Genomic DNA, 22,299 nt, shown 5'->3' on the forward strand with positions numbered 1-22,299 from the left:
GGTCACGCGGGCACCCGTCGTGCCGCCAGCGCCGCCCAGCGGACAGGTGGGGAACCTGCTGCGTCGCGTAGCGGGCCCGTATACGACAGTCTAGCGTGACCTCGCGTGTGGAACCGGCTGGAAAGCGCTCACGCGCCGCCGCGACCGTGCGCGCGCGGTGACCGTGTGTGGAAAATGGCGCGTGCCACGCCATTTCTACCTCATCTGCGTCATCCTCACATACTGATTGTGCCAGTGCTCTGTGTGTTATCCCCGGTCGCCGCTGGACTTCCAGACAATGCAGACGGTTCTGTGAATCGCTTCGGGCAGTGGCGGGCGGCCACCCCGCCGCCGCCGACGCCCGCCACGCCTCCGCCCAGCGTATTCCGCAACGGCGGGCGCCGCCAGTGCCCGCCGCGCGCCAGCGACGCCTCCACCAACGTCGGCTACGACCGCTTCGACCCGAACAGATGCGTCGACGCCGACGTGGGCATCCGCGCCGGCTGGCGGTCGGACCTGCAGGGCGAGCGTCGGCCGGGCGTGGGGCCGGAGCTGCCTCTGGTCACCATCCGCACCCAGCTGGGGGAGCTGACCGGGTTCCGCGTGTCGCTGTACGACCAGCCCGGTCTGTTACCAGACGAGTGGCCGGCCAGCCTGCCGTCTGGCGTCCACAGGGCGAGAGGCAACGTGACCGTGTTCCTCGGGGTGCCGTACGCTCAGCCGCCGGTGGAGGACGGTAGACTCAAGGTAGAGTGGGGGAGGGGAGCAGCGAGGGAGAGTGGGTGGAGGGTCGAGATAGAGTGTGGAGGAGCAGGGAGCTAGAGTGGGGGAGGAAAAGGGTCAAGGTGTAATGCAAATGCAGATTCAGAGAAGCAGATGAATCTTCTGTAGTTCGGGGCAATGACCTTTGCGTCGGCTCCCAATGTGTGCCCCATTTGGTTAAAAAGATGCTAGAAAAAAAGGATAACTGCATGTTTTTATTATGCTTGTGCCCATGGTCATTGCAGACGCTTCTTCCGGATTTTTTCATAAGCAGTGCAGCTTCTCCTTTCTCTTCTCCGCATCCTCTTCCGTTCGTCATTGAAAAGAAACTCTCTCATTTTCTGTAGTGTCTTCTATGTGAGATCGCTGCAGGGAATCAATATTACTGGATACATCCATGAGGCTGTTACATTTTTGTAAATGTGTTCATGTTTTCATCATCCTCTCTACATGGTTGGCATAATGTATCTTCATCATTGCCTATCGTATCTTCATCGTTGTAATATTATTTGTTTGTGGCTGACGACGTCTTGTAAACAAGCTTGATAATAGAGGAGATGGAGACTCAAGGTAGAGTGGGGAGAGGAGAGGCAGAGGCAAAGTGGCAGAGACACATGGTCTTAGAGGACATAAAAATATTGAACTATTTGATATGATAATTTACGAATCATGCTGAAAACAAAATGTGAATTCAAAACTAAACGTCGTGCGGCATTTGCATTGCAATATGGATACCACGACCGTTAGGAAACTGTTCAAATGCTCTTATGGAGCTGGATTAGCTGATCTAACCCATGGTCTTTAGCCTTTAGTTGCGTGATGTGCCCCGTGTTATGGCGGAGACCCTAATACGCTATATTGGGGCACGCCATCGTCCCGTTCTGCGTGATCATCGTCAGATGACATAGTTCCTGTCCTGGCTGATGTTAGTACCTGGCATATAACACATTGCCGACCTATTGAACATAGCACGCAGCTGGTGTCGGAGCGTGAGAAGTGACAATGGACAGGTGGAAGGAATATTTGACGGCGCTACTGTCACAGCTGTTCCGGCATTCAGTTCGCACTTGTACTAAAATCCCTGACTGAAAAGATTAGGTGCAGCTTCAAGAAGCTTATCCTCACAACGCAAATCCATTTAATATTATTTTAGACCAGAAAGAGGCCTATATAGGTGTTTGAATTTTGAAAATCGGCTCGCTAGACCTCAACCTCCCTGGGGGGGGGGAGGGGAGGGGATAACGCCCCCTGCACTAATTGTTCCTGTCAATGGGCTCACCACCGAGCCTTCGTGAGGGTTTGGACCCCCCCCCCCCTTTCCCCGTCCAATAATTATGTTTCCGTATTACAGCTGTAAATATTTCTGTTTTTGGTCGGGGTCCCCGCTCCATGGTACTAATAAACTACGGGCAAGGTCTCCAAATGAAAGTGACCCCACCGTGCCGATCATGGTCATTATTATTTGTGCGTAACGGTGTCACACCCGTGAGTCAATCAGCTGACTATTCGGTTAATATGAGGTCACAATTATTTGCTTATCATGCTGCACTGTATCCCAAAAAGTTTGGTAGCTTACCAATATTGACTGGCATATTTCACAGTCAAGTTTCACATTTACGGATATCATGTTATACCTGGTTCAAAGTTCATGCACCACATCACTGAAAGCTAGATTAACTGCGAAACAAAAACTGAAAAACGAGCATGACATTATGGAAGCCCATCACATTCGCCAGAATATATGATATCTATCAAAGAAAATGGATAGCGCTCGTTGGTTGGTTGCTGATCTTTGATCACTGAATGATCAATGGTTGGCTGGAAGAGGAATTGATTGCTGATTGGTGATTGGATTTGCTGATTGCGATTATTTCCACTGACCGGTTCCTATTGACCACGTCTAATATTTGGAATAGATTTATTCAGTTTGTGCGTTGATGAATGAAATGTTACCTGTAGGACGCGTACACTACACATATTGTGTCACTATGACTGTAGCATAGGTACGACCATAACCACTGACCTGACCTGCCCTGACCTGCCCTGTCGCAGCCGCCGCGGGCGCACCCCGGCTGGCAGCGATTGCAGGCACTGGATTTCGGCCCAGCGTGCCCCCAGCCGGCCAAGTACGTCGGCCCGGGACGCGGGGTCCGGGAGGTGGATGAGGATTGCCTCTATCTGAACGTGTACACGCCACAGGTGAGTGAATTTGGGCGCCTTAACTCCTTCGAGGACGTTTCATGCACTCATAAGGCGGGTGAAGAAACATCTTCAGTTACACCGTTCAGAACAATGGCTAAGTCAGGTGTGTGTACACATTTTTTCGCCCTTCGTATGAAAGAAGAAGCTCTCTTCGGGTAAGCGGATTAACGACGTGGTTATCCAGGAAAGTAGCCATGAGGTCATAGATATCTCCACTTCCGAGCCGTCACATGAGAAAAAAAGCTTCTACTCTAGCACTATTGATTCCTGAATAAAACATCTAAAATTCTATCCGTTCTAGATACGTACAAAGCTGTATACATGAAAATGCATGCACCAATACGCAAGTGATGCATCTGCGGCAATGCAATGACGACACTGTCATCCGCCCACATTTGTCACCTGCCCAGTCTCACCAAATTCCAATTATTTGCTTATGGAAGTGACTTTGCTGAGTTTTGCATTTATAGAAATTTTATATAGGTATAAAAAAACAAACAGAGCAAAGGTGTTTGAAGTTTGTTCGCAGCACGCATCACTTTAGTTGGGGGCTTAATCACGCATAAAACCAGTATAACGCCTTTTGGGGCGACTAACGGAGCGAGCGAGAGGGTGGGCCTTGCACGTGCGAAATTTGGAGGGGGTACCTCCAGCTGACTTGTGCACAGCACCCTACTAACCGGTCTCTAGCGATGTGCCAAATTTGAGCACAATCGGCCCAGCCGTTCTCGAGATCTGGAAGCGGCACCCTGCACGTGCGCACGTGCAAAATGGGTCCCAACTGACTTTTGCATGGCACCTTACTAACCGGTCCCTAACCATGTGCCAAATTTGAGCGCCATCGGTCCAGCCGTTCTCGAGATCTGGAATCGACCCCTGCGCGTGCGCACGTGCAGCAGCACCCCAATACTGGCACATGGATATGCATTGCCTAGTGGGTGCCTACCTACATGCCAAGTTACAGCGCAATCGGCCAAGGAGTTACCGAGATATTGCAACAATTACAAAAGTGACACCTCTTCGTTTTGCACGTGGCACGTGCATAAGGGGTCACCCACATGCATCGGGAATAGTCCAATACTTGGTAGAAGGAATGAAGCTACCCTACAAAAATTACCGCGTGTAAATCGGTCAAGTGGTTGCTGAGATATAAGCGTCGCAGAATCGTGACCACGGCCGGCCGGCCGGCCGGCCGGCCGCTCATACTCAGAAATTTCCGTTATTCTACGTAAAACATAACGTTATTCTACGTTATTCTACGTATTCTACGCAAAACATGTACCGTGGAGAACGACCTTTAAAGACTCCGCTCGCTTCGCTCGCTCCGTAACAATGCCTTAATACGATTTGCACGCCTCCAATGTAATGTTTCCAGCGTCGAGGAGATATCCTAAAACCGTCGAATTATCTAATTATGTCCGACTGAACGTTTTACTCCTGCTTGTTCTTTGCTCCACACTGAACAACAGCTTAGGAAAGTGGATACCTCTTAGCGCCAATCCAACCAGCTCTTTGAGTGCCGTTCACCTATCTGTTTGAATACTGGCTTCACCGAGCGAGGCTGTCGATCGATCCAATATCGATGGTGTCAGCGACATGTGTGGCTGTTCTCAAAGAATTGTCGAGGAGCAGGATAGCTCAACGCAGGCACACGCCTTTGCAGCACAAAAATTAAGTAGTTTTACGTTTTATTCTGAAACTAGCAGGACAGTAGACAAGGCTGTCTAAGAGGGTTCGTGGGAGAAAACCAACTGCGCGCTTGATTATATCGATTACACCTGTGTATCACAGGCAACAATAGTTGCTACTTTATTACAGTAGCAGTGCACTTACAGAACCCACGGAAACAAAGCCCACACAACTAATATGTCGGAGTGCATGGCGAAAACGTAAACTGATTGAGCCACCTGGACTGACGACACATCAAATTTTTATGGATAAAAGGTTGCTGTCGATGAAGCCCAACCTCACTGTTGTAGCCGTAAGATATTTTCGCTGTTCACTACTTGTTTTATGCCAATGACCCAATAGCGGTCTCGCTAAATGAAATGGGTTATGTAATCAATTCAAGCTGGCCTAATTATCAGAAAGGCTCGTATCATATCTATCGCAATAGATGACTGGCAATCAGCCAATGTATCGTCTCTATTAACCCGCGCACCGACGGGGGTCTGCGCCAACTTCGCACCGACGGGGGGGGCGGATGACCGCCCCCCCTGAGATCTCGAGAACGAAGCAAGATAGCGACAAGCGGTAAACGGCATCGGATACGCACGGCCAAGATCTACAATTTTTACTAAGGTCATTTTCAGGTCAGGTCAAAGATGACGTCACAGGGGTCGAAAAAGTCAAAATGGCGGCGCTAGATATGGAGAGAGTTTTTCTCGAATAACTTTCGAATTAATCAAGATAGGAACAAACTAAGGGCATCATCGTGATACTCTCGTCAATCCGCATCGAATGATATATATGTTGACCTCGAAAGGTCAAGGTCAAAGGTTGACCTCAGGTCACGTGACCTCGAGGTCATCATGTATATCATTCGTTGCGTCTTGACGAGCTGAACACAATGAGACCATCCACGCGTCTGTATCTTGTTCCTGTACGGAGTTATTGGCCAAAAACCTTTGGTGACCTTTGATGACGTCACATGACCTCACAGCTGCCCAACAGCAAAACAGACCTCAAGGTAGTGAAGGTTGATCGTATATGAAGTCATGTATGGTATATGGGGCCATTCCGACCCGTTTTAGTGGTAAAAAAGGGAGTTGATTTTCCCCCATTGACTTATAATGAGGAGGTCGCGAAATTGACCTGACCTTAGGTCACCGATATCAAAATTCCGAGATATACAAATTGTAGCTACTAATGACCTTATAATATCCTGCGACTTTCAAAGGCCTCCGACATCTACTGTAGCTCTGGCACGGTGACAAAGTTGCAAAAAAGTGACTTGAGGTTGGGTTATTCAAAGTGACCTGGTGACCTGATCTTAAAAGGTAGGAGGTTCAAACTTGCTCACCATGTGTAAAATTGATGAGGTTATAGTCATACCGAATTTTGCGGCGCTACGCGCCGCGGTTTTCCCGCTATTCGCGAAAAACCTCAGGGGGGGCGGATATCCGCCCCCCCCCCGTCGGTGCGCGGGTTAATTGTGTCATTAGCGTTAAGGTTGCTAAGTGAGTCCGGGCGGAGCTATAGTTCGGTGTTTTGGCATTGGCTGGCCTCGACCCCTGGCCCCTTCCTGGGCTCTTCTGAAAGACGCCCTAGAAAGAACAGAGGGAGACAAAAAAAAATTTCTGCGCGCACTCCGTCGCTCGGCGTCCTAACGGAAAAGGCCGCTTGGGCAGCGTTGCCTAGAGTCCAAACATAAGTCGTATGCGGACATACTTACGTGCAGTTGTGGTAGCCGTTGTGGTTCCAGTGCCTGCGCCCACGCTGTGAGTTGTTAAAATACATGCATGGTAGAAATCAACGCTGTTACAATATATCACCCACGATCTAAAATCTATTTATCTGCGCCTGTCGTGTTTGCGCGACATCTGGTGGCACTATGCGACCTGTAGTTCTCCCCGGCGCACCTACACTGTAAAAAATGTTTACTAACACATTAGTTATTTATTCAACATAACGCTAGTGTCATAACACATATATGTGTTATAAGAGTGTAACCTGCAGGAAGAAAATGATTTAACGAGTTCTGAAACACGGGGTGTTGCAATCACCACACGGATACATTTGATTAACTCGTTGATGTGCTTCAAAACAAAGATAAAGTGTGTGCTGCGATGTGAGTTATTAAACACATACGCGTGTTTAAGACAACCCCGGCTCAAAAATCGAGAGACGTGTTATCAAACTTGCCTTCAGCGTGCCGATCAGTAACATTACACGTATTATGCTAGTAAACCATTACACGCAGCTAAGTTACTGCAACAATGTCGCCATTTTGTGCGGATCGCGCGCGCGACTCCGCCGCATTCATCTGAGGCCTGTTTGCGAAGTGGTGTCTCAAATGGTAAGTGAAGAAATATGATAAAATACCTATTGTCTAATGAAACTGTGTGATTTTCACATGCATTACATGTATTTGTATTCATTGTGCATTACGATTATATAACTATGAAACATATCAACGGTCAAGGAAGGCATGCATGTGAATGGCAGTGTCAATAGACAATTTGCCATGTACAGCACATTAATTGCACATATAGATGATAAATTGGTTATGTTCTCCAGTCACAGGTAAAATATTTATTTCCTCCTACTCATCCAGTCTGCAAAATGTGGCAGGGAGCTTGACAAGATTTTCAGGGCAGACAAAATACTCAGAATGCTGAGACTCAGGGCAGCACAATTCCTGCCCCTAATAATGCAAATGATTTAACTCTATAATGATGTGGAAGGTGGTGAGGAGCTGAGCAAAGTATTTCTGTCCCAATTTTTCAACTTCTGCCCCAACATTCCTAAAACCTGCCCCAGTTTTTGCCCTGATCCATGATGACTGCTCCGATGAGATCTCGTCAAATCCTGCCATGTTTTGCAGACTGGCTACTCATGATAGAACAACCATTTTAGACTGAGGTGAGCAATAACAATGGGTATAGTTTAGTGTCAGAGGTACCTTATAGTTTTCAAAACAAGTTGATGGGCATAAAGAGCTGAGGCGAGCATTGTACCAAATATGGACATGCTGCATTTTTATATTTGGAAACGGAAGGTGCACGCTCACCTCCTTGACGAGCTACGCAAGTTCTTGCAAAACTATGCACAACACTGTTTCTAAAAATGAAAAGCTAACATTTGAATCTACGACAGATAGGTAGGTACAGGGGCCACTCCACGGTGTGACGACTGGAGGGGACATTGACCATTTTGGAGGGGACGAGGACCATTTCAAGTCTTCCATGCAACGCCATAGGCGTAATGTTAAAGTTTTAAAAAGTGGAGGGGATGAGATCCCCTCTGTCACACCCCTGTGGCGACGCCCTTGGGTAGGTACCATGGTTGGTGGGTCAAAATCCATGGTTAGATTTTTCCATGCCAGCCTGTGATATAAAATTTTAGGTTGTGATTGCAGATGGAGCGAAACTGGGATGAATGACGGAACACTTCCATAAATGTTTCCTTTCAAATATGATAGCCCAAACCTGGTTTGGGCTGATACTTAACTGACTTGGGCTTCACAAATATTTTTAACTTTGACAAAATTCACTCCACATTTTAACCCTCTTTATTTTCTGATGCCAATAGATGGCAATCAGCCATCCAGTTACATTACACATTTTGCTTGGAAATAAATCACCTGGAAGTTCAGAGTTTCCACTTATGACAATGCACGATGCAAGTCTCCATTTATGGATCAAAAACTTTTCATATTTAGAAATGTTTCCAAGAATAGAAGCATTTCCATAGATGGAACGAAACTACCTAGGTACCACAATGTGCCTCAGCCTGACTGACCTGCAACCAATCTCAATCTAACATAAAAAATTGTTAGAACCACGCACAGCTTATTTAGGGGAAAAGTAATCACATGTGATCATGCTCCATGACCCACACTTAAAATACAAAGCAATCCACTTCATAAATGGATAAATGCCGAAATTCACGTGAAAATATGAAATCAAGGTCGGAGTTATATGGCCTTGCCATTACAGCGTTACCGCTGGTATTTTGCTGGTTTCCCCAGATTTCCACACAAATTTCCCTATTTCGGGCACTCATTTCCCTAGATGCTCATTTGCATATAAAATTTAGTCCAAATGTCCCTGATTTAGAAGGCCTTGCTTGATTTGACCCCAGAGCGAACATCCCGAAGGATTTTACTACAAGAAAATCCTGAGCAACCCTCATCTTGGGTAGTAATTCACCCGCTGGCCGATTCTTCGGGATATGCTTGCTCCATGGGGTAAAATCAAGCAAGCTGCCGCAGGGCCGGCGCCACAGATTTCGGACTGCGGGGGCAGCTTGTCCCGATAAAGGGCCCATGCGGAAAGGCCCAAGGTAACCTATACACAAAATCTGAAAACTCCTCGGATTTGGCTCAATATTTTTTCGAGAGGGGCCCAAATTATGCAAAAATGCATGTTCCTGCAATTTTTTAAAGGGCCCGGCTGGCAACTGGTGGATGGGCGGCTTCCCCCTGCCCCCCCCCCCCTGTGGCGCCGGCCCTTGCTCTGCTAAATCAGGGACATTGACATTTGGACTTGTGCACTAGGGAAATGAGTGCCAGAAATAGGGAAATTTGTGTGGGAATCTGGGGAAACAAAAAAAAACAGGGGTAACGCTGGCCACGCGGATTCAGTGTTTACCTTGGCTGATTCCGAAGGTCTATGAAGCTAGGCAGTGTGTGCATAATTTGAAGATATTGATTAATAATAGTCAATTTTATGGTTTCAAAGCTTACTTAGAGGCTATAGCTAGAGTGTATATGCTAGTAATGCTGGGCGTCCTTGGAGCCTACCTAGTGTTTTGCAAGGAAGTCTAGTGTGCGCCACATTTGCCAAGCAATTGACACGTGAGAAGTTATAATTTATGTGTGTGGTTTCAGTCGGGCACACTATGATAATTCCGTTCCATATTTTTTTTTTATAAATTTAGTCCAAATGTTTGATTGGGTGGCTTGAGGGATCCGAGTCCACACTAAGCATAGCTTGTTGTGCCTGTCTCTGAACAGTGAACCCACCACCGATCACGCAATTCCAGTGCTATGGCAGAATTTCGTCTGAAAGTTTAACGTGCCCGGTAGACTGGACACGGTCCCCTCCGCCCACTCATGCTCTCTGGTCTTCGTGCGGCCCCTGCCACATACATGCACGCCATTACACGTAGGGGCCAAATGTTACCGCTCACACCTGCACTGGGGCTTGAACCGGGCTCTCACCACCAGTTCCAGCGTTGAACTCTGGCGCTTTAGACCACTCAGCCAGGAATGGGACTGGCCTTCTGGTTTTATAGAAACGTTCCTTTATTTGAAACATTCCTAAATCAGTCGGGGAAACTATGGTAAAATCTGCTATTTTTAGCAGTCTGCTATTTATAGCAGAAATCTGCTAAAAATGGGTACGCATGTGACGTCATCGTACCCAAATATAGCAGATTTGGGTACGGCCCCATACAAAAGCAGATCTGCACCCTAATTGAAGCAAATGCGCATCAAATGCCTGGCAGATTCATGATTAGAATAGTGCTGAGAGTGATCTCTGCTATTTTTGTTCAGATCCAACTATTTTCAAATTCATTAGGTATTTGAAAATAGTCGGATCTGAACAAAAATATCAGAGGACATTCTTAGCACTATTCTAATCATGAATCTGCCAGGCATTTGATGCGCATTTGCTTCAATTAGGGTGCAGATCTGCTTTTGTATGGGGCCGTACCCAAATCTGCTATATTTGGGTACGATGACGTCACATGCGTACCCAAACCCATTTTTAGCAGATTTCTGCTAAAAATAGCAGACTGCTAAAAATAGCAGATCTTACCATAGTTTCCCCGACTGAAATATAGAAACACTAGGTAGGTACTGTTCCAAAACTGGAAATGCTCAGAAACGCCAATCTTTCTGGGTGATTTATTTCAAAGCAAGATGTGTTATAACTGTCTAGATGGTGGACTGCCATCTATTTATATTGGCATCAAGGAAGCACTGCAGATGGAAATGCGGTGTCAATTTTTCCAAAACTTAAAATAACAGGCGAGCACGCACCTTCCGTTTCCACATACAGAAACCCTATTCCATATTTGGAACAATGATCACCTCAGCGTTTCTATCTATGGAACATTGTTTCTATATACTGAAACGTTTCTACATATAGTATATGGCACGGAATAACCACAGTGTGCTCAACTGGTTTGGTATCTGGAGCAAGGCCTCTGGAGCTTGTAATTTTTGTTTCATATTAACTATGATGTTGGTTGCTTCTAACTTAGTATTTTTGTGGAATTTCTCTCCACCCAGAATATCAGTTTGGTTGTTGGTACCCCTGATATTCTAGTTGGAAATCAGCATTGGTTCAATTTTGGTTTTACCTAAGATTTTCATCCCACCAACTTGTTTGAGAAACTCCACCCATGGGTGACACCGAAGCCTGTCAGTTGGGCAAACTGCAGGGAAGCAGTCCAAACATGGATTGATCAAAATTAAGATATGACATCACAAAAATGGGTGGAGCAATGCCCATATAAGGAGATGTAATTTATATTAATATTACAATTCTGACTTGCTCCCTTTCAAACCCCTCGTCACCAGTCAAAGTCCCCATGATGGTGAGATATTCACTGTGGTTAAAAGGAGTGAACAGCTCTATCTAAATGATGCATCTGATGATGATGTGTTGTGGCTTTTGCATGCTATTTCTGAAGATATTTGACCGATGCTGATATGCTCTTGCAGTGAACGATGAAGACGCTCGTGACACACGAAGGGGTGTCCCGGGTGATAGAGCACGACTCCGTGAAAGATCTCCGGTCGAAGATACGGACTTTCTTCGGACTCTTACAGGTAGGATGGTGTTAAATTGTATGTGCTTGTGTGTACTATACAGGAATGTCGCTCTAAATCAATGTTTAACCCTATTACTGGTGGGGGGGGGGGGCCGAATCGGCCCCCATGAGGTTTTTCTTATCTCAACGCTAAACGATAAGAGCTAGAGAGCTGAAACTTTTTGACTTTTCGGGGACATTCATTGTGCACATTTTGAACCCAAATTTTCAAAATTTTCTCGCCCATAGTTCAAATCACCTGCGTTTCGTGTTGACGGACAGTTCAGGACAGTTCAGTTCACAGTGAACGGCGTCAAGTGCTTTGTTCAGTTCAAAAAAGTTCAATTCACTAAGTTCAGTTCACGAACTGTTCCGGCCCTGATTCGGACCATCCTTCCAGTCAGTCAAGATTGAATTTAAATATATCGATCGGAACAAAAATCACCTAAACGCGTTTCGACCTATCGGTCGTCTTCAGTAGGTGCAGATATGGTCAGTGTCAGAAAAGTGACCTGCTTCTCCGTTTTTTTGGAACTTAGAAATTTTGTTCTGTGGACCTTTTCGCTATTAAAAACAGAAATTTTTAGTCTCCTGCTGCATATTTTCACAACAAAAACTTCTAAAAACACACGCAGGACGCAGCAATCAACCAACTGCTGATGCCTGGTATGTGATTGAACGTTCCTTTGTGTCAACAAATATTTCAAAGTTCGTTTTAAATCAGTTTGCTCCAAAATTCACAAAATTTTGTTCTGCCAGTGAGAGGAAATTTGTTCTTAAAACGGTCGCAAAATCACTTTTCTCACACTGGATGTGGTAAGTACACAGATGCAAAAAAGACGACCGATAGGTCGAAACGCGTTTAGGCGATTTTTGCTCCGATTGATATACTTGTCTTTAGTTTTACCAATATATACATTGAATTTAAATGCCTGAGATGGAGAAACTATAGATGTTTTCACATGTGTAACTGATGTTCTTGTGAGACAGCAACCATCCCAACTACTTGAACTCATAACTAATGCTGGATGATCTTGTAACACACCACCATTTTTTCGGCAGGATGAATGTAAGCTGGAGATATACGATGAAGAGTGGTCGTGTTGGACCTGGCTGGAGGATAAAGACAAGATTACTATCTCTCGTCCCCGCGTGAGGACCCTTTCATCAGTCGTCATTCTGGACAGCAACCACAACTCCCTGGTCAGGTACGTTAACAGCTATTTATATTGTTACGATTTCTTATTTGAACAGATAACGTGTTATAAACATTAATAATTGGATCAGAGATAAGCGTTTGATAAGGCTTTGATCAACTTTGAAGTCTAAGATTTTGAAGCCTTTGAGGGTGTCTGTGAATACGTGCTATGCTCAAACTTGAATGCCTTTTACCGCGGCTGGAGAGGCATTCCAGTTATTGAACAGTGGTACTTTAAACGTATGCTACTGATGTGTATTGGCACACACAACGAAAAGTAAAGATAAAATAATAAGCAAGTTCACCCAGCTCGGGCTCCAATCCACTCTCGGCCCCGACCGGCCACAGACTCCCCGCCACCGCGGCGGCGGCTCCCTGTCCACCGCTCGTCCACCGCCGCGGGCACCGCGCAGGTCACGTGACCGGCGCACAGTGCGTGACCGGCGCACTGCGCGCCAGCGCGACCAGCGCCAGCACGATACACCACAGCTACCAAAACTGTTTGCAGTTACTCCGTTTTGAAACTCAATCTGACAGAGGTTTTAACAGTTTGCAGGACAATTCAGTGGAAGTGAAGTCGTCCACCGGCACAGAGGCAACAGTTGGCGTAGCGCAAGTGGAACACGAGACAGCGTCTGCAGAGTCCACGGTTGTCGGATCAAAAGAGAACGCCGGCTCAGTACTTCAGACAGCAGAGCAAAGCCAGAGCCAGACAGCAGAGCCATCGACCTCACAGGGCGTGACACTGGACAGTGCCGTCATCGCCAAACCCACTTCGCCTGCATTGTCTAGGTGAGCATGTTTAATTGTTATTTGTAAAATCAACTGCTGGCATAATGGTGATCTTTAAAGAATTGCATATGCATTCGCCGTAATCAGGAGTACCAGGATAGCCCCGAGCAGCATTATTTTTTAAGTTATTATTTTGAAATACCTTACTGTGTAAGGTTATCGATGCTTTGAAACTCCCATAATATGTCTACCTGTGCGTGCGGCCATCCCAGTTGTGTGACGCCTCACGTCACCGGTCCCTCCCCACTTTGTGTGACGTCACCGCCCGGCTGACCGCCAAGGCGTCAGCTACCGACGGCCGCTCGCCGTCCACTGTGTCACAGACGCCGCGACACGATTTTTCGCGTTCGATGCCTTTATTACACTGACCTGGGCCCGATCTTACCAAGTGGCGTGAATAGGATTTGGCAGCACTGGCCGAGCTTTACTTGCAGTTAATCGGTAGCAAATATTAACTGTTTTGCACGCATTTTTGGTCACCCAATGTAGGTGATGCCAGGAATCCACTGAACGTCATGAATACTTGTTTGACAGCTTGTTACTCCCTACGTCCCCTAGCGTATGCTGGCGATTTCGGACGCAATTTGACGCAATTTCATATTTCTATTTCACACCGTTCTGCTTGTATTTCACAGAAAGGACACTGTGCCGGTGGGTCCCTTCGACGACAGCCAGTTGCGACCGGCGCTGCGGGCGAAACTGCGAAGCAACGAGAAGCAGCCACTTACTCGGACCGAGTGGAGTGAGTTGACAGGAGTGATCGTCAACCACGAAAAGCTCACAAACGGGTAAGCATAATGCTGCCGCTCGCTTGAGTGTTAGCCAGAGTTTCGGTATTGACTCATTTAGGTCGGAATGAGTCGATATTTCAGTTAGATTTACTTGTTTTGCCACATTCGTCCGTGCAGGGGGGGGGGGGGGGCGACAGAAATGGTCATCATTCCCTGGCGACCATTTCCAACGATGAATAAGATCAAACTATTGAACCGACTATGTTTAACCCTCGCCGTACCAGGGGGGGGGGGGTTGGTGCCACCCCCAGACGGTTTTTTTCCAGGATTGCTGGAGAACGCGTAGGGATAGAAAGCTGAAATTTGGGAAGTGTAACCTTTCATCCAAGCCGGACCTTTCAGTGCCAGAATCAATTTCAGGTCAGGTCAAGTCACTGACCTGTGACGTCATTCTCTGACCTCTGCACGGCTAAATTCAAATCGCTGTCAACTCGAGAAGGACTTTCGGAAGGAAATGAAACTTTCAGTGTGTGATTGCCCTAGGCGTATCTACATTTTGTATATTTCGGATTTTCACTTCCGGTCACCAGAGGTCAGGTCAGTCACGTGACCTCCCCATTATAAGTCAATGGGGGAAAAAATGAAACCGCGAATTTTCTATCGAAAAGGGATTCAATCCTCTTGAAATTAAGTGCTGACGTGTTATTCAGGGTTTTCAACCTGCTCACACATTGTAGTGGCCTGGGAAAAGTTAGTGACGTCATTATGACGTCATAGAGGTCAAATTTCGTTTTTCGTCAATAACTCCTAACCTAAACGTCCTAGCGAGTCGAGACAGGTACCATTGTGTTCAGAGTGATCAGCCGGATCAGAGGATATGCAACATGACCTGCCTGGGTCAATGACCTGACCTGACCTGACCTCTTAAGGTCACAACTTAAGGTGAACTTAAAAGTTAAGCATTTCTTAACACAAAGTACACCATTCGATGCGTCTCTTCAAGGCAGACACGATGGCGTTTGAATTTTGGCTCTACGACAATTTTTCGAGAAGTTATTGACGAAAAACTGAGACCATGTCTGGACCATGTCTGGAGGTCATTGACCGACCTCAGAGGTCACCGGTTGACCTTTGACCTTGTTTATGGGTACCAGTCGCTGCGTCTCGTGACGAGCAACACGCTCGTTTTTTCCGCGACGCTCTAGCTCCACCAGGAGCGAAATTGCGAGGGGGGGTCGTACCAACCCCCCCCCCCCCCTGGTGTGGGGAAGGTGTAAGAAAGCACTTGGTACGGCGAGGGTTAAATCACCGCACTCTATTCGAATTATCCCACTCTATCATATTAATGAATACTTTTCTCATAAACCAATCCCTAAACACCTGGATGTCTCGTATCTTTTTCAAGTAGCGTCATACTCTTGCAGATCTCTCACCATGACCCATAACCGCTATATGGATCTAGCGGACCGGGCGCTCGAGCAGTGGCCAGCTCTGCTGCACGGCTTGACTTCAAGGCAGGCACTGGTAAGCGCACGAATGACATGAATTAGAAAAGCGCATGGATGTAGAATTTAATTTATGAAAAGCGCATGGATGTAGGATGTCATGGTGCCTCTGGGTGGTGGTCGGTGGATATGATTATATCGCAAATTTATTTAGGGACTCGATGATTTTACATGTTAAACGACATTAAAATGATAAAGTCGGCAAAAGATGGTTCTCTGGATGAAAGTGAAAATAATTTTGTTTATGTTATTTCGCTCGCCCGTCCCTCGCCGAACACGGCGGTTTACTGGTAATTTAGTGATTACATAGGATTCTCCCATTTTCTCTCCAGGAGCAAGTAAAAAACAAGATTCAATGGCGTGTGAGGAACTATAAACGACCGGACCCGGGTGTCATGGGATCATTCAAGCGGCCGGCCCAGGCGACAGCGGCGAAGAAGGCGAAGAAGTCCAGACGCTACGAAAACTTCGAGGGATATCAAGGTATGATTACGAGCGAGTGAGCGCAGCGAACGAGCGAGTTCTTTTGAGATTAATGGGAAAATCTGAGTATTCGCGACCCGGCCCGGCCCGACCCGACCCGACCCGGCCCCATCACGCTGTGCAGTGGGTGCATTTGCTCACGCGCCGGGGCTAAACGGCTGGGGGTAGGAGCCTGAAATTTGCACGGCGCCGAGGTGACGCTGCGAACCGGTGCACCGTGGTCGTTTCGAGTCGATGCGGGCCCGGGGAGGTGCGTGGCACGCGCTGGAAAAAATGCATTTTCTCCCATTGCCTCAACATGGGAAAATGAAGGCAACGCGTCGTCAAAACGCCAAAATGAGGCCGGCAGGGGTCGCTTCCCGGGCCCGTAGCTCGGCGCCCCGACGGCCGATCGGCATGCGGCAAACGCTGCCCGATCGAGCTGGCGAATGGGGTGCGTGTCAGGGGTGTTGTGCAGCACGTGCGTTGCCAAGGGCTCTCCCGTTTAAAAAATACCCTGGACGCCCATGACACGGCAACCTGTGGTCCATGCTCACCTATGCCCAGTTCGCCAACTTACAGCCCATATGGGTCCCATTCGGGATGGCTCAATGGGTTATTTTTGGTCAAAATTAGCGAAAGATGACGTCACTGTACTCCCCTGGCGACCCGAAGCTAGGATCTTAAATTTTGTTTTAAAGATGTAAAATTGATGTCTGGTGGGGTATGCCAAATTACAAGTCGGTAGCTCTTCACATTTCGGAGTTATTCCAGGAAAACATGGGGGCGTTTCGCCCCCCCCCCCTCTCCCCAGCGGGCCGCGTGTTAAAGGCCGTTTCTTGCTTCAAAAATAAAACACTCAAAAGCTGCCATTTTTACAGACTACCTCCCGCCGGAACCAGAGGAGGACATGCAAGTTCACAGGAATCGGCTAAGGCAAGAGGGACTAACCGAGGAAGAGCGGGAAGCGCTGCGAGACTTGACATTCGCGGACCGCCGTCGACACGCCGTGGCTCTCTCGACGCCAATGAAGAAGTTCCTGCACATGTACCCCATGATGAAGAATCACCAAGAGGTAAGTTATAGGAGGCAAGAAGGAGTCTTGTAAGAAGGAGTCAAGGAGGCAGTCTTGTAGAGTAATATTTCGCCGGGGAACCTTCATCGGTACCTGACTCGATTGAATTTGCAATAATACCTGCAATAATACTATCCCGAAATTGTTCCGATGCTGAGATGAGGCAGGGGTTAAGTTTTAATCTTGGCTTTTGCATGATCTGTCTGTCTGTCTGTCTGTCTGTCTGTCTGTCTGTCTGTCTGTCTGTCTGTCTGTCTGTCTGTCTGTCTGTCTGTCTGTCTGTCTGTCTGTCTGTCTGTCTGTCTGTCTGTCTGTCTGTCTGTCTGTCTGTCTGTCTGTCTGTCTGTCTGTCTGTCTGTCTGTCTGTCTGTCTGTCTGTCTGTCTGTCTGTCTGTCTGTCTGTCTGTCTGTCTGTCTGTCTGTCTGTCTGTCTGTCTGTCTGTCTGTCTGTCTGTCTGTCTGTCTGTCTGTCTGTCTGTCTGTCTGTCTGTCTGTCTGTCTGTCTGTCTGTCTGTCTGTCTGTCTGTCTGTCTGTCTGTCTGTCTGTCTGTCTGTCTGTCTGTCTGTCTGTCTGTCTGTCTGTCTGTCTGTCTGTCTGTCTGTCTGTCTGTCTGTCTGTCTGTCTGTCTGTCTGTCTGTCTGTCTGTCTGTCTGTCTGTCTGTCTGTCTGTCTGTCTGTCTGTCTGTCTGTCTGTCTGTCTGTCTGTCTGTCTGTCTGTCTGTCTGTCTGTCTGTCTGTCTGTCTGTCTGTCTGTCTGTCTGTCTGTCTGTCTGTCTGTCTGTCTGTCTGTCTGTCTGTCTGTCTGTCTGTCTGTCTGTCTGTCTGTCTGTCTGTCTGTCTGTCTGTCTGTCTGTCTGTCTGTCTGTCTGTCTGTCTGTCTGTCTGTCTGTCTGTCTGTCTGTCTGTCTGTCTGTCTGTCTGTCTGTCTGTCTGTCTGTCTGTCTGTCTGTCTGTCTGTCTGTCTGTCTGTCTGTCTGTCTGTCTGTCTGTCTGTCTGTCTGTCTGTCTGTCTGTCTGTCTGTCTGTCTGTCTGTCTGTCTGTCTGTCTGTCTGTCTGTCTGTCTGTCTGTCTGTCTGTCTGTCTGTCTGTCTGTCTGTCTGTCTGTCTGTCTGTCTGTCTGTCTGTCTGTCTGTCTGTCTGTCTGTCTGTCTGTCTGTCTGTCTGTCTGTCTGTCTGTCTGTCTGTCTGTCTGTCTGTCTGTCTGTCTGTCTGTCTGTCTGTCTGTCTGTCTGTCTGTCTGTCTGTCTGTCTGTCTGTCTGTCTGTCTGTCTGTCTGTCTGTCTGTCTGTCTGTCTGTCTGTCTGTCTGTCTGTCTGTCTGTCTGTCTGTCTGTCTGTCTGTCTGTCTGTCTGTCTGTCTGTCTGTCTGTCTGTCTGTCTGTCTGTCTGTCTGTCTGTCTGTCTGTCTGTCTGTCTGTCTGTCTGTCTGTCTGTCTGTCTGTCTGTCTGTCTGTCTGTCTGTCTGTCTGTCTGTCTGTCTGTCTGTCTGTCTGTCTGTCTGTCTGTCTGTCTGTCTGTCTGTCTGTCTGTCTGTCTGTCTGTCTGTCTGTCTGTCTGTCTGTCTGTCTGTCTGTCTGTCTGTCTGTCTGTCTGTCTGTCTGTCTGTCTGTCTGTCTGTCTGTCTGTCTGTCTGTCTGTCTGTCTGTCTGTCTGTCTGTCTGTCTGTCTGTCTGTCTGTCTGTCTGTCTGTCTGTCTGTCTGTCTGTCTGTCTGTCTGTCTGTCTGTCTGTCTGTCTGTCTGTCTGTCTGTCTGTCTGTCTGTCTGTCTGTCTGTCTGTCTGTCTGTCTGTCTGTCTGTCTGTCTGTCTGTCTGTCTGTCTGTCTGTCTGTCTGTCTGTCTGTCTGTCTGTCTGTCTGTCTGTCTGTCTGTCTGTCTGTCTGTCTGTCTGTCTGTCTGTCTGTCTGTCTGTCTGTCTGTCTGTCTGTCTGTCTGTCTGTCTGTCTGTCTGTCTGTCTGTCTGTCTGTCTGTCTGTCTGTCTGTCTGTCTGTCTGTCTGTCTGTCTGTCTGTCTGTCTGTCTGTCTGTCTGTCTGTCTGTCTGTCTGTCTGTCTGTCTGTCTGTCTGTCTGTCTGTCTGTCTGTCTGTCTGTCTGTCTGTCTGTCTGTCTGTCTGTCTGTCTGTCTGTCTGTCTGTCTGTCTGTCTGTCTGTCTGTCTGTCTGTCTGTCTGTCTGTCTGTCTGTCTGTCTGTCTGTCTGTCTGTCTGTCTGTCTGTCTGTCTGTCTGTCTGTCTGTCTGTCTGCCTGTCTCTCTCTCTCTCTCTCTCTCTCTCTCTCTCTCTCTCTCTCTCTCTCTCTCTCTCTCGCTCTCTCGCTCTCTCGCTCTCTCGCTCTCGCTCTTTCGCTCTCTCTTGCTCTCACACACTCTCACACACTCTCTCGCCCTCGCTCTCGCAGATACACGGCGCGCACGCACATGTTAAATTATTCCACAATGTTTCCAGATCTGGTACGAGCTGGAGAGGATCAGCGGCGGACAGGGTTCCCGTCTTCAGGAATACCGGAAGCGATTGTGCGACTTCCTCACCGCTGTGCAGATGCACACTGAGTGCGAAGGTGAGACAACATATGCACATGGTTAAACATGCCTCTTTTCAGGGTTAACTGTCTTCATTATTTTTATTCATTATTTTTTATTTTTTTATTTATTATTTTTATTTTTTCTTCATTATTTTCATTACGATTTACATTTGAGTGAAGGTTAGCCGTATGTTGAATGGCCGAAATATGAAAAGTATAGGTACCAAAAATAAATGTATTTCAAGGACATCTCTTCTACGGTTCAATCAACATACGCTTATCTTCCACTCATTGATCCCACTATGCTCTTCATTCATGATTGTACTTTTTCATTTCATTATAGGCCTTTATACCTACCTTTGACGAGCCGCTCGATCGGCAGGCGCGGGTAGAAGCAACGCAGATTTTTCATGTCTTTTAGCCTCGGTAGGCGGCATGAATAATTTAGCAATGAATGATCCATCCACTTCTTCTAGTTCGGAAATAATGAGATAACCATTCGTTTTGCCATGCGCCGAACCCTCACATTTCACACCAAGGTATTGTTTGCAAGGTTGGGAACTAAAAGTAACTGCCGTTTGTTTCAGATGATGACAAGGTGGATTCGCTACTGGAATATCTCCTGGTGGACCCAGAGGAGATATTCGGGTCCGCTGGCAGCCAAACGATGCCGCACTTCGAGGAGAGCCCGAATGGTTCTCTGACACTGGTTGTCGAGCGCCAGCGGGTGGTCGAGGACGTGGAAATGACGCGCAGCGATGCCCTTCTGCTGTGGGCGGCGTCCTTCCCAGTGTATAACCAAAAGCCGCCCACAAAAACCGCAAAAAATGCACTCGCATTCCTGTCTGAGCAGGTTTTTGAGAAGGCCCGGGGCAGCGTGGTGGTTGGAAACCGCGCCCTGAAGCGTATTCAGCAGATCAAACAACTGACTGAATAAGCCCCTCACACACACACACACGACATCCTTTGATACAGTGCGTCTCAGAATGTTTACGTCGTCCGTGTTGTTTTGAATGTGTACGTGACGATGTTGTTCAGTTCCTGTTATAACTGAAACTGTTCCAGTTTCAGTTCAGTTCCTGTGTCGTTTTTTTTCTCAAAATGACACAGTTCCTGTCGTCTGTGTCGTTTTTAATGTTTACGTGACGATGTTGTTCAGTTCCTGGTGGACACCTGTCCTGGCAAGGCGGCGTTCGTTTGTATTTGCAGCTCAGAATGTGTGCTATAGTCATTCGCTCCAGGCATCCAAGTCGGTTGTTCGTTTGATGCATGGCGTCTCAGATTCGTTTGTGACATGGCGGCTCAGATTGTGACGCGAACATGTTTTGAATAGATATTTATTCACAATCGATGGCAACACAAATCGAATTCCTAAATCCAGACGTTTCGACAGCAGTGTGCCTTCGTCAGTGGCTAAATTAAAAATATATATAATATCAAAAACAATCGCTATAAGTCTTGTGTCTTGTATAATCTTGTATGTGTATCTTGTATCTTGTATGTCTTGTGTGTGAACGACTTATAGCGATTGTTTTTGATATTATATATATTTTTAATTTAGCCACTGACGAAGGCACACTGCTGTCGAAACGTTTGGATTTAGGAATTCGATTTGTGTTGCCATCGATTGTGAATAAATATCTATATGTCTGATAGTTTACATGTTTTGAATAAAATGTCGACAAGTTTCGAAACATAATGTGTGTAAAAGTGCAACGTGGGAGTTAAATATCGAAGACAAAAGGTGTGTTATTCGACACATATTTTGTTAGTAAGTGAAAGTATCTAAACGAGTTTAAAAACACGGTAATAAGGTATATGTGTGTAATTGGAAAACACGCTTGTCCGAGAAATACGTGTTAAGTTTACTCACCTTTGGTTAGTGAGATTTGCCCACACTACTAACTTCATGTTTTTCTTAGTTATTCTGCACACATTTTGATAGTAAGTCAGCGCTCTAAGAGAGTTTTAAAACACGGTAACAAGGCATACGTGTGTAATCAAAAGTGAGTAAGAAACCTGACAGGTGAGTTTCAAAACACGCCATCATCGTATTGCGTGTTCTGGTAAACACACTTATCTCAGAAATGCGTGTTAACTTTACACACCTTTTGTTAGTGAGATTTGCCCACATAACACGAAGTGTGTAAACATTTTTTACAGTGTAGGTGGCACGGCCCGTTCCGTGTTGAGGCACGACCTGGTGCTGGCGGAGGTGGGAGGTGACTAGGGCGCAACTTCCCGCTAATATAATTTGCACGGTTCCATCGTGAAATGACCATTAGCGTTAACACTGAAAACCAAAACGATTCTCTATTCCCTTTGATCATGGTGTGTCATGCTCCTATAACTCTGCCGTTTTCCTGGCGGAATGCCCTTAAGATACTCAAATGATTCCTCAAATGATTCCTTTTAAGCATATCAGGGGTTTTGGTCTAAAACAACACCCTGATCATTTTCTTCGAACATACCCAAACTATACCCTCGTTCTTTAAATTCCTCCCTTGAATTCTTCTAATATACCCTAGTGTACAGTCTCTGCCGCTACTGTCAGATACCGTACCTGTGCCGCTCGGCGCCTCCGGCG

At 46.9% G+C, this 22,299-nt stretch overlaps 2 protein-coding genes across 2 annotated transcripts in view; both read left to right on the forward strand.

Moving 5' to 3' along the window:
• The first annotated feature begins 60 nt into the window (after positions 1-60).
• LOC122373795 (neuroligin-like protein glit-1) overlaps positions 61-22,299 on the forward strand; it is a 45,941-nt gene continuing 23,702 nt past the window's right edge. The window contains exons 1-2 of the mRNA XM_043352166.1: positions 61-726; positions 2,794-2,940. Of these exons, the coding sequence (XP_043208101.1) occupies positions 175-726; positions 2,794-2,940 (699 nt within the window). The 5' untranslated portion in view covers positions 61-174. The remainder of the gene's footprint in view (positions 727-2,793; positions 2,941-22,299) is intronic.
• Positions 6,534-20,669, forward strand: LOC122373796. The gene is made up of 10 exons (XM_043352167.1): positions 6,534-6,961; positions 11,342-11,449; positions 12,493-12,638; positions 13,178-13,420; positions 14,056-14,208; positions 15,576-15,675; positions 15,989-16,139; positions 17,000-17,193; positions 19,637-19,748; positions 20,300-20,669. Exons 2-10 carry the CDS (start codon positions 11,348-11,350, stop codon positions 20,647-20,649), a joined length of 1,551 nt encoding a protein of 516 aa, XP_043208102.1. The 5' UTR covers positions 6,534-6,961; positions 11,342-11,347; the 3' UTR covers positions 20,650-20,669.

Source organism: Amphibalanus amphitrite, unplaced genomic scaffold (assembly GCF_019059575.1).
Source record: "Amphibalanus amphitrite isolate SeventyFive unplaced genomic scaffold, NRLGWU_Aamphi_draft 001553F_arrow, whole genome shotgun sequence".
Classification (NCBI taxonomy): domain Eukaryota; kingdom Metazoa; phylum Arthropoda; class Thecostraca; order Balanomorpha; family Balanidae; genus Amphibalanus; species Amphibalanus amphitrite.

Excerpts from the sequence above, each read along its gene's own strand:
- LOC122373796 (XM_043352167.1), top strand. The coding sequence starts at position 11,348 with ATGAAGACGCTCGTGACACACGAAGGGGTGTCCCGGGTGATAGAGCAC. Across the intron at positions 15,676-15,988 it reads TGACTTCAAGGCAGGCACTG|GAGCAAGTAAAAAACAAGAT; the intron begins GTAAGCGCACGA and ends TTTTCTCTCCAG. Across the intron at positions 19,749-20,299 it reads GATGCACACTGAGTGCGAAG|ATGATGACAAGGTGGATTCG; the intron begins GTGAGACAACAT and ends CGTTTGTTTCAG.